General features: G+C 41.2%; 1 protein-coding gene across 1 annotated transcript in view; it reads left to right on the top strand.

Moving 5' to 3' along the window:
- The first annotated feature begins 1,035 nt into the window (after positions 1-1,035).
- Positions 1,036-16,597, top strand: part of MYH15 (myosin heavy chain 15) — a 45,430-nt gene continuing 29,868 nt past the window's right edge. The window contains exons 1-15 of the mRNA XM_051778966.1: positions 1,036-1,157; positions 2,214-2,317; positions 2,844-2,987; positions 4,674-4,830; positions 6,255-6,282; positions 7,057-7,150; positions 8,347-8,367; positions 8,972-9,064; positions 10,492-10,555; positions 10,648-10,746; positions 12,605-12,708; positions 13,133-13,271; positions 13,862-13,980; positions 15,052-15,201; positions 16,076-16,246. Of these exons, the coding sequence (XP_051634926.1) occupies positions 1,064-1,157; positions 2,214-2,317; positions 2,844-2,987; positions 4,674-4,830; positions 6,255-6,282; positions 7,057-7,150; positions 8,347-8,367; positions 8,972-9,064; positions 10,492-10,555; positions 10,648-10,746; positions 12,605-12,708; positions 13,133-13,271; positions 13,862-13,980; positions 15,052-15,201; positions 16,076-16,246 (1,581 nt within the window). The 5' untranslated portion in view covers positions 1,036-1,063. The remainder of the gene's footprint in view (positions 1,158-2,213; positions 2,318-2,843; positions 2,988-4,673; positions 4,831-6,254; positions 6,283-7,056; positions 7,151-8,346; positions 8,368-8,971; positions 9,065-10,491; positions 10,556-10,647; positions 10,747-12,604; positions 12,709-13,132; positions 13,272-13,861; positions 13,981-15,051; positions 15,202-16,075; positions 16,247-16,597) is intronic.

Raw genomic sequence — 16,597 nt, 5'->3', positions numbered from 1 at the left:
GTACAAAACAATCAAATTAATTACTTGGCAGTACAAACCCAGCAAATTAGTCTCACTGATACCCATATCCCCTGCCCTGTCTTTCATGATAAAAGGCTCCTAAACACCACGGCCTTGTCATTTGAGAAAACATGCATAGGCATTAAGCTGGACTAATATGTTCAAACCAATCTAAAACCAAAGCCCTTGCACCAATATTGCAGATATACACTTGCTCTATGTCACGCCCTGCTGCAGGGGCAGACCTGGTGAATTCGGAGATCCCAGCAACCTGGGAAGCTGCACCAGCACAGCAACTCCCCAATCCGTGTTAGTCCTGTTTTTATTAACACGCTGATTCCTGCAATGAGAGGAGTGCCCTGCAGGGAGCAGAGCTGTTTCCAGCTCCGGTGCTGACTTTCTGCAGCGAGAGCATGGGCATATGTCCCTGGAGCTACATCAGGGGCATAACGCACACCCTTGCAACAGTTCTCAGTTTGAAGCAGTGAAGTCTTGCTCCGTGTTTCCCAGAAAATGCCTGCCTGGGATGGTGCTTGAAGTGGCTGAGTGGCACAGCTCCAGGGAGACCGGCATGAGAGCATACCTCTGCTCCAGGCAATTTTGAAAGGGGCCAGAAGAGGCCCCTGCTAAGTAGTTTTTAAAATCACAGCTTCAAGTGGTCACAGCTTCAAGTGGTCCCTTCTGCTCCGAAGCACCATATGTGCCATGAAGAAGAGATAAAATTCTCCTGTGGAGATAACTGTGACCCATGTCGAGGTTTTTGAACCCTGCAAAATCTGAGTGACTTTAAATACGCTGAGCCAAGGAAGGGTTTAACGAAGGGTGCAGTATAGCTCCAAACCTGTGTATTTGTGATTAAAATTAATCATAAACCCAGGTATTTGTGATTCAAATTAATCATCACTTTGATCATGCACCTGCCATGTTGTGCTGAGCATTTTATATTGCCTTGGATCGTTCACAAAATAGACATTTGTTTGGGTTTTTTTCCCCCTCTTTCTTTGGTGGATCAGGTGCCTTTCTTTTTCCTCTGTGAGCTGTGCCACCTTGAATCCTTGCCAAGATGATGGTCGATATGTCAGAGTTTGGGGAGGCTGCTCCCTACCTCCGAAAGAGCGAGAAGGAGCTGATGAAGGCTCAGACCGTTGCCTTCGATGGTGAGTTGCAATACCTTTGTGCTGCCAGTGGCTGGTTAAGAGGGATGAGGGTTACATCCAAGTGTAGTTAAGGAAATGCAGAGCAAAGCAGGATGCAAAGCCTCCTTTGTCACTGCTGTGCTGCTGCTGCTGGAGGTTCAACCAAGTTCTGGTTCCTTAATTTGGCAAAGCTATTAAAAAACTACAGATAGTACAAAATAAAAATAATCTATGGTAAGTGAGTAATTATTTAGATTTAGAAGCGAGGTGTATCAATACTGTTCTGCTAAAAGAGGAATCATCTCTGTCATTTTGAGAGAAAAACAACAGACATTCAGTAATGAGAGATTCTGTGGCCTCACTAGATGTCTCGTTTGATTTACAGGCTGTATGACAATGTGATGATAACTTTTAATTTCTTATAATTCATTTTTCATGAAATAGGTTTATACGAACCCTGAAGTTTAGTAGTAAGTGTAAATATGCCAATAACTTTAGCCTTTCACTATTCCCAACAGTTGCTGTAACTAAAGACCTAAAGTCTAGTGCAGCTACTCCAAACTCTAAAAAGGCACATACATAACTCAATGTAGGTTATTAATATTGCTGTTTTTCAACACAAACCTCAGAAAAAATATGAAGGAATAAGGTTAAATCTGATGGCTGGCAGGCAAATAATGTGGGTTGAATTCCTTGCGCAATTTGAAATTCTCTGTGTGACTTTTTAGCTTACGCCTTAATTTGGGCTTAGATCTCAGTTTCTCCATCTGCACACTGGTGATAATGATTATGGATTTCCCGTGGAGGCTGAGGCTTAGCCAGCATTAGTGAAATATTTTGACACCTTGTGTTGGAAGGATCTAGAGGAAGCTGAGCCATAGTTTCAAAGGGAGACAACATTTGGGAGCCCTACTCCTTTCGCTTCATCAGGCAGTTTCCCAGCACTGCCAATCTGTTGCAATCCCAGAGGTTTTGTGTCACTTGTGCAGAAAAAGTAACCCAGAAATCTCACTTAGGTAGGCATAGCGTTACTGTTTGATGCAAGCCTGTAAACCCTCAATCTCCACAATTTCACAGGGAAGAAGAAATGTTGGGTTCCTGATGAGAAGAAAGCTTACGTTGAAGCTGAAATTACAGAAAGCAGTGAAGGCAAAGTGACTGTGCAGACAACGGATGGAAGGGTACAAAACTGGTTTTGTCTGATCTGTGACTAACAAGGCCAGAGCTGCAAGTTCCAGAATTTCCCTGTCTTAGTTTAAGCTCAGTTGCCTGTTTCATGAAATGGGCTGTGAAAGGGAAGCCCCAGTAAGTGGTACCACATCAGGATAAGATAACACTCAGAAAACCATCAAGGGAAAAACAGTGATACAGTGATGGGTAGTCGATCGTCAAACACCACACAGCCATGGGCAGTCTGTGCCTGGAGGTTTGCTACCAGCCAGTTCTGGTTTGGTCCCCACAGGTAAAACCCAGGCTGTAGCCAAATTTCATGGCTCCTTTTGCAGCCATATCATCATGTTTCTTACTTTTGTCATCTCAACCTTCCCCCATGCTTCTGATATCTGTGTAAACAAATGATATTATGTATGGACTGAGCTGAAGAACTTCCCTCTACAGGGGGAAATATATATTTTCTCCTATAAGGTGTGTGAAGCAACAGAAAATCCCAGTGTTTTCCAGTGTTTCTGTACTTATTTGTCTTTGCAGACCTTGACTATAAAAGAAGATGACGTACAGACAATGAACCCTCCCAAATTCGACATGATTGAGGACATGTCTATGCTGACCCATCTGAACGAGGCGTCTGTGCTGTACAATCTGAGAAAGCGCTACAGCAACTGGATGATCTACGTAAGGGCCAACACAGGGTGTATTTAGCCGCCTGCATTTCAAGTCCAGACTTCATGTTTGAACGTCTTGTGTTCTTCATATTCGTTTTACAACTTTGATAAGTCACAGAACTGAGGGTCTTGCTCATCTTTTCAAGAAAGAAGTTGCTCAGAGCTGGCACATGTCTGAATACAGACAAAATCAAATTAATAAGATGGTGCATAGCTCCTCGGTTTTGCTTGCTTGCCTAGGAGAGGTGTGGTGTGGGACATATTTTCTTCTATCAAGGCATTGGGGACACCCAGTTTATTTTTCATCTTCTCATACTAATCTATGTCAACACCAGCCATGGGGATTTCTTTGCTAAGAAACTGCCTCAAGCTTAGAGTTCTTTACAAACATAACTTCTTTAAAGTATGAGCCTTTCTATCTTAGTTTAGTAGTGATATGCCCTTCATTTTCAGTGCTAACATCTGTCTTGTTTCGTTCTGATCTTTCCCTTTGTTCTGCATCTTTCCCATGACATGATTAACATAATTTCTGTCAGCACCAGAACAAGCTTCATTAGAATCTAATTTTAAAGGGCCAGAATTTTGCTCTCAGCTTGCTGCATTCAATTGTGTTGGAAATCAGTCAGAGGAATCTATTGATTTTCCAGCCAATCTCTGCTCTGACTTTTGGTGTTCATCAGAAGAGTAAATCCAACTTTTTCCCATTTAAATTCTGATTGTCAAACACTTTCTGCATTTCTCTAATAATCCCTTTACGGACATGTATGGCCTAAAGCACAGCTTTGTTTGTAGATCAGTATAGGTAGAAAGTTAAATTTGGCATCTTACTTTAATCCATTTTCTGGTTGGGGTTTATTGTTTTCTTGTAGAAAACAGAACTGAGGACTCATGCCAAGGCCTAATGCTATTTTTAGGGGAAAAGACCTAGATTTCACCTGAAACTTTTAGAATTTAACTGAGATAATTAATCTCTGTGCACATAGTGATTGTGCCCATATAACAACTGGGTTTCTTTGAAGATTTTTGCCTCAAGCTGGACTAAGTACCTGCTGACACCAATTCCCTGAGGTTACAACTGGAAGCTCATTTTTCCTCAGAATATCCAGGCCCCAGTGAACTTGGACTGTCGATAGTCCAAAGAACATCTATAAAGATAAATTTTTACCAAATGTGTTTCTCCAAAAGCTGAAAAAAGCTCCGCATCTTTGGAATATAACCCTACGAAGTTGTTTTCTCTTTGAACATCCACCAGAAATTGTCCAAAGGTGCTCACATGAAAATAATAATGGGAGGCTTTTTTCTCCTCCTAAGAATGGATTTCAAATGGGAAAACTGTAACTTTCCATCACAATGCCCATTTTCAGGAGGAAACAACTCTTGTGGGGTAGCAAGGTAGAAAATCAAATGTAGGTCTATTTGCTGCTCCTTTGTTTTACTGAAAGGGATGTTTCTGTTTCTGGTTGACATCCCAAAACCACTTTTCCCCTTTTGAAAACTTCCATATCTGTAGTTTTGGTATCGATTGCCATTAGAAAGTCAATTAGCAGACCAGTATCTTCAGAAATTCAAATCGAAGGCTGAAATCCAAACCCAAATCAGAAGCTGGCAACGCCAGGTCCTGCTTGGTTAACTATGACTTTTTACTTATTCACTGAAAGGGTTTTTTTTTCTACTCTTATTTTGTGTTCCTCTCCAGACCTATTCTGGTTTATTCTGCGTGACTATAAATCCCTACAAGTGGTTGCCTGTCTACAAGTCGGAGGTTGTTGCTGCATACAAAGGGAAGAGGCGCTCAGAGGCTCCTCCCCACATCTTCTCCATCGCTGATAACGCGTACCACGACATGCTGCGGAGTAAGTGGCACTGTTTGCTCTCACACTGGGTTTTGCTTTAATTAGCTGATGGGGTTGTACTGGATGGAAGTTTGTGAGAGCTTTTGCAGCGTGTAACAAATGTAAAAATACTCTACAAGCAACAGGGCTTGGCAGTTTGCTGATTTTTGTTTTGTATGTGTATCTCTCTCTCTCTCTCTCTCTCTCTCTCTCTCTCTTATTTTTCTTAAACCCCCTGCCTTTTCCAGTGGTACTTCTGGTAACAGTAAGCTCCGTACATGGATTTATCTGTAAGGTGCACAAATTTAGCTGTCTAGTCTGGGTGAATCCATATCCAGAAGTAGTTGTAACAGAGGTGGGCCCATGTCCCAAACATCTGTGTTTTCCCAACCTCAAAAATACACTTACTGTCAGTTTAGGCTCTGTATTCTAACACTGACAAGATGTATGCATTCCAAGGTTAGTGAAAGCCAGCTAACGAGGGTGCTGTGGGCACCTCACTTGCACAGACTTGCCATGGCTCATTGTCACACCACGTGCTGTGGCTCTGGGCATCAGTTCTGTGGCACTGAACCTCCGATTTCCCTGTGGAATTTTCTCACCCTGACCCTCAAGTTACTGGGAAAAAAAGAGTTTATCAGCAGGGGGCAGCAGCAGTGTGTTAACACCAGGTCCTGCGAGGCGGCAGCGTAAATCCCGAAGAGGCTTGACTGGAACACATTCTGCTGTTACCTGGTTTTAATAAAATGGAAAGTGCCTCAGCTGTGAGGGGACAGAAAGTGCTGGGCAGAGGGGATGTGTGTGTGGCTGCAAAGAAAAGCCCTTTTATCAGATAAGACTATCCAATATGTAGCCTGCCATGATGACTGGGATTTTAAAAAGAAAAGAGGAATTGAGGTGCAGTGACTTGGGAAACTGCCATGATTTAGCATTTGCTGAACTTAATTAATAATATATTAACATTGCAAAGTGTTCTAATAAATGCTTGTTTCTGATCAGGCCATTAGGCCTGGACAATAGCTTGCTTCATTCCGGCATTGTAAGGAGTGGCCTGTGAAAAACCAGCAAAATTACTTTGTTGGTCTGGTATTTAAGGAGCAGAAGGGTCAGATGTGAGCAAAGACACGCCCAGTAGTAAGAGAAGAAACGTTTTGGTAACAGGAAATTACTTTCTTTATGATACTTTCCCCGACACAGGAGAATGTATATGACTCACAGGTCTTTAATACTGATTTGAACAAAACTCAAGAGAAGTATTAAGGGCAGGGCTTTCACTGAAGGAGGTCATTCGAGGTGACACTAGTTTTTATCTTTCTGTCTCTGCTTCATAATATTCTCTACTGTCCTTGAAGGACTGATTCTGGAGTAGTTAGTACTCATTTACAATTATAATAAGCAATTTGTACACCCTATTAAGTTTGTCTCCTTTTTTTCCTCCTCCACAGATCGGGAGAATCAGTCTATGCTGATCACGTAAGTGGGGTTTTTTTTGACTGATATGAGACTGTTGCTGTGAGTAACTGGCAATTTGGCCATCTGATGGTTAACTTGAGCTCCATGAGAAACTAAGGGTTTGGTGGAGGTTGGCCCATTTCTGATCCCCATCCAGTGTTCATTCCAAGAAACCATGACAACTCAGTAGGCAGTTAGAGAAGCTTCTTCCAGGGTTAGCCCTGCTGCAGCTGCCCTCTTCAGAACACAGAAGAGTCCTTCTTTTCAGTGTGGTTGCTCTTGCTGCAAATTATATTTAAGAATGTTATGTAGATGCATCGAAAGAGAGGGAAATGACCAAGGTAGAGAGAAGAGGTGTGCCATTTACTGGCAAGCATGAAAGATGGAGACTTGAGGGTTTCTCTACACAGTTTATATGTGTTCCTGGGTAATGCTGGCAAATTATTGCAGCTTTGCTGTACTTTTTCTAACTCATTAGCTGTATATAGGTCTACCTCAGATACTCAGTCTGGAAGTTTGCAATAAAACTTCAAGGCTTAAAGAAATCTCAGCAGGTTTGGACTGGACTTCTGAGCCCAGTCACGTGAAGAGTGAGCCACTGCTATCATAGGAATTCACCTCTTCATTCATTCAATTTGATGTGATTTCCACGGAAATGGCCAAACAACAGGCTGCAGACTTCAGAGTCAGTGATTCTGAGAATAGCCTTGAGGGGAGGAGCTGGCTGGAAAGGGGTTGAAAGGATGAGTTACAGCTGTTTGAGCAATGCCTATGTTGACGTCCTCCTTCTTCTAGCGGAGAATCTGGTGCTGGCAAGACTGTCAACACGAAACGTGTCATCCAGTACTTTGCCACAGTGGCAGCCCTGGGTGAAACTGGTAAAAAGAACGTAAGTCTGCCAGTGGCTGTCTTATTTCAGGCTCCCAAGGTTCCCTTGTTGTGTACAACTAACCTCACAAGTTGCAGTACTGACAGCATGCTATTCTGAAGGTAGAGAGGCAATGCACAGATGAACTTGCCACACTCCAGATGGAGCAGAAAACACTCTCCTGTTTCTGGACAGTTGCTTGTTGCTGCTGCTCTTTTTTCCAGGAGTTTTAGGTTTTGTGTGTGCTAAATTTGCTTCTGATTGTGTTAAAGCTGGTCAGAAGATGGGGAGACTGTAAAGATCAAGAAATTTTTTTTTCATAAGGAAAATAGTCTTCAAAAAGACTAGAATTATAACTTCTCAACAAAATGTCTGTTGTGGTGAAAGCTTTTCTTTATTCACCAAAAAATAGGAATATTTGACAAAAGATTTTTTTTCAATCAGCTTTTCTGTATCTCTGTTTGGATAAGTGCTGTTTTTCTTATAAGTGCTCTCTAAGGTTACAGTGAATACTGTATTCATGCTACTTTTCATCTTGTGTTGCTATGAGCTTCACTGCACTTGAAGGCTCAGTGCTCTTGCATGGTGAATTAACTGAGTTTTATGACCTGTATTTGTAAGACCAAAATTTCAGCCAGGCTTTGAGTCTATACACATAATTCACACCATCAAAGTCTAATCCACATTCATCTGAGGCCTGCAAGGCTTTCTTAACAAATGACTGAGTGGTCCAGAGCCAGCTTTCTGCATGCAAACATGGTTGGTGCTCATGGTGGTTTCGCTCTGGAGATGAAGGAACCAATGAACCAAAACACCAACTAACTGGACAGGGAAAGGAGGCTGCTGCCAGATAGCAAGAATAAAAGGGTGTAAATTCAAACAGACAAGTTTTAGGCAATGAGATCATGCTGCACTCAAAATTTTGGATTATTTGGGGGGGAAAAGGGTGATGATAATGAAAATAAAATGCAATCTGGGCTGATAAACTACATGGAACATCTTCCAGCTTCAATATCTGTTATTTGCACCATTGTGATGTATGGTTAATACAAAGTAACCGCCACACATGATTTTTGAAGACTTCAAAAGCTACTGCTGGTGTGTTGGTGCTCACAAGACAGCTAACCTTGCTAATCTTTATCTTTTGTGTTGTTCTTCATATTAATATTTACATTCTCTCTTTTTTTTCCCTCTCCATTGTGTTTCTGCTTTGTCAGCAACCCTCTACCAAAACCGGGGTAAGTCATCAGCCTTGCTATTTTACCTTTTCCATGCCAAAATGGTACTGGGCTCTGTCAGATGTGTCACAAACCTCAGCATTTCACTTTGTGTGGTTCCCCCAGTGAAGCATCCCCGGAGCCCAGGCAGACAAAGTCATTCGCTTCAGCGAACTGAAGTCTGTGCGAGTGACAGTCAAAGCTTTTCTCATCCCCCCAAATCCCAAATACTACAAGCTCTGAGTGCTTTCAAATCTAATGCATTCTAGCGCTTGTCACTGTCTTCAATAGCCCCTCTCCTACACACATTGACGCCAATGTCCCCACATGCTCCACAGTACGGGAAGATACAGTGACTTCTTTTGCATGCAGACGGCACAAGATGTGAAAACTACAAAGCAAAACAGTAGGGAGCAGCAGAATGTTTGAGGCTTTTTAAGCACTTGTAATTGCCTGATGACCTTGCTGTTATGCCATTCACACTGTGCCACCCCTGGGGTGAAGCTAAATAAATCACTTTGCTGTAGAGGCTCCACTCTGTAAGTGAATGCATGGCTGAGGTATAGTTGATAGCTGACTCTGTGGCCTGTAGGTTTCTCAATAGTATTTCAATCTTGATTCCTAGGGAACCTTGGAGGATCAAATCATTCAAGCAAACCCAGCCCTAGAAGCTTTTGGAAATGCCAAAACCCTGAGAAACGACAATTCCTCACGTTTTGTAAGTCTGTAACATAATGCAGTGATGTCTAATTCAACAATGGCCAGTTAATAATATCTCTGTCATAAGCCCTTCATAAATTGCTTCACATTTTACCCAGTAATATGATTGGATTTCCACACAGAGAATGACTAAGTAGAATCTAAGAAAAACAAAAACAAGCAAACAAGCAACAACAAAAAACAACCAAAAAAACCAAACACGCAAAAAACTCCAACACCTAAAACCAAACCTACTGAAAGGATTGAAAAATAAAAAGGAACAAAGAAAGATCCACCCTGAATAATTTTTTAAAATGTTTAAATTGTTTAAAATTAACAGCAGACAAGCAAAACCAAGCTTTAGGAAGCCCTCTGAACAGGAAGGGCATATCTTCTCTAGGACTGCCTGTGCTACATAGCCTTATTTTCTTCTAGCCTAAATCACTCCCCCTTCCTATAATAACACTACTTCATCACTAAGTATCAGAAATACACCACAGTCCCTACTCCATTTGACATCATCCCTCTCTGCAGACCCACACATGCAGCAGTACTCCTACTTTTGATTCATAACATCTACCTTTTTGGCTCAGTAAGCTCCCACTGCTTGTCCCTCACTGCTGACATGACCTTGGGCCTCTCCTCCTTTCCATTAGGCTTGCAGTACAGCAATAGTTTGGGAGCTCTGCCTCTGCCACATTTGGTTGACATTGGCTCAGAAGTCCAAAAAGAATGGCATGAGGACGACAGCCTGACTTTGGAGCCCATGCTTACCTAACAAACCTAGTTAAAAATTAAATTGGAAGGTGTGGTTTTAAGCATCTGTGGAAAGCTACACAACTGTGTAAGGAGCTTGTCAGCTGGAACAGAGATTAAGCTGCACAATTGTACAAGGAGCTTGTCAGTTGGAACAGAAATTAATTATTTTAAAAAGTTTATGTGTTTGAATATGAGAAACTAAATGAAAACTACTAATTTTTTAATGAATTGGGATGGATTAATATGCAAATTTAATGAGCAAAGCCATGTAAAATCACACCACCCTTCTGACATAAGTAGCTGCGTATAACTTAGGACTGCAAATGAGGAGAAGCCAAAGAAAGGAGCTTGTGTCCCTTAAGTCCAGGCTTATTGCTCTGAGTCCTGTGTTACAGTAAACCTACATCATGAAACTGGAAGCAGTGTGCTTTCCTGTAGCTTAGCCTGGCAGATAAGTGTACTGTTATCCTTTCTCCACAAGCAGATTACATGGCTATAGGTACAGAATTAGACTTGGAGAAGAACAGTATCATTGCTGGATATTTCTCATTGAAAATCCTTCTGTGCAAATCCAAGGAGTTGGCATGAACTGATTCTTTAGGCCAAATTATTGCCATCAAGCAGCATCCTTTGTTTCCCTTTGTGTATATTATATGCACTAATTAGAATATTCTTCTTGTGAATTAGGGTAAATTTATCCGAATCCATTTTGGAACTACAGGCAAGCTGTCATCTGCTGATATTGAGATTTGTAAGCAGAAAACTCTCTCCTTTTTAAAAATACAGTTGCTCATCTGAAAGCTCTGAGAGCCTTTCTCACTGAATTTTCCTTTGTGCAACTAGATCTATTGGAGAAGTCCCGGGTGATTTTCCAGCAACCTGGCGAAAGAGACTATCACATCTTCTACCAAATCCTGTCAGGAAAGAAACCGGAGCTACTAGGTAAGCGTTATGTGGATCCAAGGCCTTTAAGAACCAACCTTCAACTGAATGGACAGTGGCTAAGGAGGGGTTGGGGGCAAACTCATGTGCAGAAAGGCCCTTACACTTCTACTTGATGAAACTGAACTTCCACTGTCAAATACAATCTTTCAGAGATACTGTTCCAGTGGCAGCAACAGAGACTATTTTTCTAAAGTTTAAGACTTTTAAAACGTAGCAGTATAAAGGCAAAAAGTGTCACACTGAATTTCTGTAATCCGAGGTCTCAAAACATCTGGAAAATGCTATGCCTCCAAAAGCACTCGTGGTGATAAAACTTTAATTATCCAGATTTTAACATATGAGAAGATCTGCTTATAGGTCTGTGAAGAAAAGTTAGTTTCCTCTTTCTGCCCCAAGCGACAAAACTGGCATCCCAGCATGTTGTGTAGCAGGAGAGAATGTTCAAAGCTGCTTGCTGCTGATTATGTGGTGATTACCCCTTTCAAGATTCCCCTGGCTAAATGCGGTCCCACAGACCCACTGCAGAAGGGCAGAGAGAAGCTGAGGTCTCTGCTGCCGTCTCCTAATGCTTTGAATAAAATCTTCCCTAGTTATTTAAGTGATGTGGTTTGCTGACTTCAATTTGTGCTCTGAAGGAACACATTTTATGAAACACATTGTGGAGTCACTTTATTGCTCTTCTAAACTCCCACTAGGCCATAGCAACCATGATCTCTTTTGAAGTCTTATTATCCTGACAGTGCTTAGTCAAGTCCCTAACACTCTTAGCTTTATGTGGCCTAACTAATGACAATTACATTACGGGAAAGATTTCAAGGAAGCTTTGCACTGAGATTCCTGTGAGAATCCCTGTGCTGGGAAAATATGCTCTTTCTCATAAACTGTCTGTATACTCTACAACAGCACACACCTTTCTGGCAAGCATGAGCAAGTCTGCAAGCTCTTGAAGAGGCTGAAAGCAACAGGGACTTCTGTTTTGTAGACAAGAAATGTATGTGCTTGTATATAAACATATACATATCTAAATATGGATAAGTATAAATACCGATAAGTATAGACAAGTATAAATGTAGGTAAATGAATATATAACATAGTGACTACATAGCAAAGTGAGATAGCCTTATAGACAATAAGATTTTATATAAACATATATTGATAGACATATTTACATGCATACATGCATATTTGGACATGTAGTATACACGTGTGCATGTATACAAAAGATTGAAATCTATAGCAAACCTTGGTCTGCTGCACGTGGGAGAAACTTTCTGTTGATTTAAGGAAGCAGATCTCTGCCTGTAGTTTTGAAGCCAGCTAGCTTTCTAGAAAATAAATCTGCATTTGTGGGTTTTGATGTGAAGGCAAAGGAAAGGGGAGAGAGAGAGCAAGCCGTATTCAGACTTTTGTTTATCAAAAGGCAAACATCTCTGCAAAGAGTGATGGAAGTCACTATTTTGTGAGTCTGTTATAAAAAAGGGGAAACGATGCACATCCTTCTTGTCTTGGTTCATACTTCTCTCTACTTAGATGATATTTTTACCCCTACAGGCACACAAGGCAGAAAGTAGGGCTATACAGGAAATTACAAACTCAATATAATACAATACATGCTTAATAGATGTGTATGCAGTATTCCCATATTCTTTTTATTCACACTTTCTCTAAATTATCATCTTCAGACTAAAACAGTAGAATAAGAGAGTTGGTTGCTGCCCTGCAGTTGTTGAAAAAAACCCCAACCAAACAGCCCAGTTGTGCAGAGCAAAATGCATATTCCTGTTGATTTTTTGATCTCCATCTTTGAAGTTAACCTGAATGGATGGCAGTTTTGACCTTGGCAGTTCTTTTACAGATATGCTACTGATATCTACCAACCCATATGACTACCACTTTTGCTCCCAAGGAGTAGTTACAGTGGACAACTTGGATGATGGAGAAGAATTGTTGGCAACAGATGTAAGCCTGCATGGATTTGACTTTGGGTTCCGTAGATCAGGTGCATGTGGGGAGGAAAATCTCTGGGAGGAGCCTAACTTCTGTCACTGGAACTACTAAAGAGAAAGCAGAAATGGGTCTTAATTTTATTCAGACTGTGGGGTCATGAGACTGGTAGACTATTATGCTTTTGAATCTGGCCTTACTTCATGTGCCCATGGGCACAACGTTCTTTTAATTTTAATTTATAAAATGCTGGATAAAGGGAACTGTTCCCCCACTCCCAGCCACTGCTGGGTCTTCAAGATGTTCCTGGGGCTGCTTTGGGTGGTAACATTCTTCAGCAAAATAGTAATATCTGCCAGCAAAGGTAGATTGTGGGGCTGCAAAACACCATTGCTTTTGAGTAGGGAAGTGAAAAAATACCTATGTTTCCTTTTCACAGCAAGCCATGGACATCTTGGGATTTGTGCCCGATGAGAAGTCTGGTTCCTACAAGCTCACAGGTGCCATCATGCACTTTGGGAATATGAAATTCAAACAAAGACCCAGAGAAGAGCAGGCAGAGGCTGATGGCACTGAAAGTAAGAATAACACCTAAAATTTCTCCTCACCTTCAACACTCTGGCATGTATCAGGCAGTGTGCTGAGGAAGCAGCAGCCTGTTTGCTTTGTTCTTGCACATTGTAGCTCCCGCTCAATCAAGAGTGCTCCTGCTTTATTTGTAGCAGGCTTGATGAGTGGTGGGTAACCTTGCTCAGCAGAAGGTGAACATGCACAGTCAGACCAGCAGGATCAAATTCCCTTTTGGAGACCATTTGCACAAAATGGCTGTAAAATGTTGCTGCCTTAACTTTCTCTTTCCTGTCTGCAGGTCTTGCTTCTTTACTTTCTCTTGCACATGAAACTATCTACAATCAGTGCAGAGATATGTTCTTTTCCCTAAATTTGAAGAGTTTCTTAAGTGTGATTCTTGCAGCAATTGGGGTATAGTCAGATGATCTTCTCTACCACAACGGAGAGTACAGGCACACCTAACACAAATCATTAAAAGACCAAAGTCTTTATCCAATTTCTCTTTGGAAGTGGATGTACTCCATTTTATTTTTTTTTGGCTAGGCATGTTTCCATGTAGGAGTTCAAAGCCAGTTGAAACCTTGTTTTTCTTGACCAGGTGCTGACAAAGCTGCCTACCTGATGGGAATCAACTCCTCAGATTTGATTAAGGGTTTGTTGCACCCTAGAGTGAAAGTTGGCAACGAGTATGTGACCAAAGGTCAAAGTGTTGAACAGGTAAGGTGAAGCTTTCAGGATACTTGGAAACCTGCCCTGCAAGCCTTCAGAATTCATCTGCTCGATCTTACAGAGACAGAAAACTGCTAGAAATATTAACATGAGCCTCTAGTACCTGTTCTCATTTTATATCCCCAAACTTGGTGGAATAGACAGTGAAAGTGAGGGAATCTGGTAAAGAGACTGACAAAAGAATAGTGGCCAGCACTACCTTTGATAGGATTGTTTTTCTGATGTGTAAGTAGCAGCCACTCTAGGAAACCAGGTGCAGTAAAACCACATGGGTATTTATATCTAATTCTGGATGCGAATAGTTACCTGGAAGAGTTGAGACATGGATTATTTATTCACTCATCACTCATTCATTATTAATGTAATTTTAAACTCTGTGTGACCTCAATCAGCTAAAGGCAATATCCACTTAAAGGTATCTCTTAATTTAGGGAGGCGAAAAAAGTCCTTGGTTAGCACTGCTGCAGCTGTAGAAGATACTGCAGCATTTTGGTTACAATAAAAGTTGTTGTTTGAAGACAGGCTGAGAAACTATAAAACTACTTCAGAGGGGTCTGTCCTAATGGTGTAGTTGTACATAGGCTAAAGAAGAGACTTTAGACACTCTTTTCCTATTGCTCACGCTGTTGCATCCCTCAAAAATTAGAAGCAAATGGCAGTGATCAACCTGAGCGCAGACCTCACCCCCTATTCTGGCAGTAGCGCTGGACATCATGGCTGGCATCTGGCATGTGAGCTTTCTGATAGCTAACTTCCAGAAGTATAAGTGAAGAAATCATTTGCAACTTGCTGTCCAGCTTATTCCAAAGAGGTGCTTTAAGAGCACTTTATGTACGTTAGTATACACACATATATACATAGCAATAATTCGAAAAAAATTCAGCAGATATAATAGGAGAAGCTGCGTGTTGTATTAAGTATGCCCTGGTGATTATAAGAACCATTGTGAAATTTCATTTAAACTGTAAGCAGATGTGGAAACAGGCTACTGCACTGAAATCCTTGTTTTCCACAGTGGATTTTGTCTCACACAGTGGTATTTTGAAACATGTCTTTTAGGTTTTGTATGCTGTTGGCGCCTTATCTAAGGCAGTGTATGATCGAATGTTCAAATGGCTGGTGGTCCGTATCAACAAGACCTTGGACACTAAGCTGCCAAGACAGTTCTTCATTGGAGTCCTGGATATTGCTGGCTTTGAAATCTTTGATGTGAGTATTAATGTGTGAGGACATGGTGGAAGGACATAAAAGATGTCAAACGATAGCTCCTGGGTGGGTATTCCTTTTTCTAAATGAACAGGAGACAAAGTGCTGAGAAAGCCATAAAGCATATAGTGTATATAATTTTATACGGGTTTTTTTATTAACAAATGTAAAAACCACTCAGCATTTAGACAGCTGGACTCACCAATAGTTCCTGGGGACAACATCTCACATGCTTTGAGTTATTTTTAGGAGAATGTATTGTTCCCATTCTTTCTTTTTTAGAGAAAGCATCTTTTATAGAGTTTGATATTCCTTTCTCTTTGTATCTCAATATAAGATATATCTTCATATCAACGTAAGAAAGAAAGTTTTTACACTGGGAACAATCATGCACTGAAACAGCCTCCCCAGGGCTTGGTAGAACCCCTGTCACTGGAGGTTTTCAACAGGCCATAGCACAGGGTTTCCTTCCAATCTGGGTTGTTCTGTTGTTCTATCATTGTTGTACAGGAGTGTATGTGAGAAAGGCATGTCACAGCTCTTGTTTCTCGGAATCCATTCCTGAAGATAAGTGCTTAATGCTGTTGCTGCTACATGTTGCTCTCCATACATGCAGAGCAAAAAATGTGTTGCTCTGCTTTACAGGACTGGTGTGGCATGCTGCTGAAGGAAAGGCATGTGCATCCTGAGAGACCTGAACAAATGTGGGCTGCTGACTGTCTGATATTGAACTCCCTCCTCCCTTGCCTTCAGTCTTATGCTCAGTAGTTTCTCAACCAGTTACTCTTTAGAAGGTTTTAGATGTAAACAGTTTCCTTCTTGCTGTTCCACTGTTAACTGCAATGCAAATGCTTCTTTTTTTTATCTCTTTCTGCAGTTTAACAGCTTTGAGCAGTTGTGCATCAATTACACTAATGAGAAACTGCAGCAGTTTTTCAATCATCACATGTTTGTCCTGGAGCAAGAGGAGTATAAGAAGGAAGGCATTGACTGGGTATTCATTGATTTTGGCATGGACCTGCAGGCCTGCATTGATTTGATTGAGAAGGTATGTACAGTGCTAAGGAATACTTACTGAATTGGTTTTAATCATGATGCTCCCTTGGATTTGTCTTCATGGCCCAGTGAACAGAGTAGGATAAACAGCAGAACAAGTTTCTTGCCTTGCTACACACAGTATAGAATCAAAGGAAAATCAGTATTTGTGGCTACTCAGTTTTACCTCTGTAAGTCTACATTACAGAGTGAACTGTAACCACAAGCTGTAACTGGTAATTTGTACGGCTGTATAACCTTCCCCGATTTGCACTTTTGTCTTTCTCTGTCCCTGCTGTTCTTCCATTTAGTTTGTTCCACATATACTTAACATCAAACTTGTCAGCTTTTCAGGGTAAATGCC

Source organism: Manacus candei, unplaced genomic scaffold, assembly GCF_025592945.1.
Source record: "Manacus candei isolate 608988 ecotype Guabito, Panama unplaced genomic scaffold, ASM2559294v1 h1tg000014l, whole genome shotgun sequence".
NCBI classification, from domain to species: Eukaryota; Metazoa; Chordata; class Aves; order Passeriformes; family Pipridae; genus Manacus; species Manacus candei.
The sequence above is the reverse complement of the archived record's forward strand: the minus strand, read 5'-3'. Positions and strand labels throughout refer to the sequence as shown.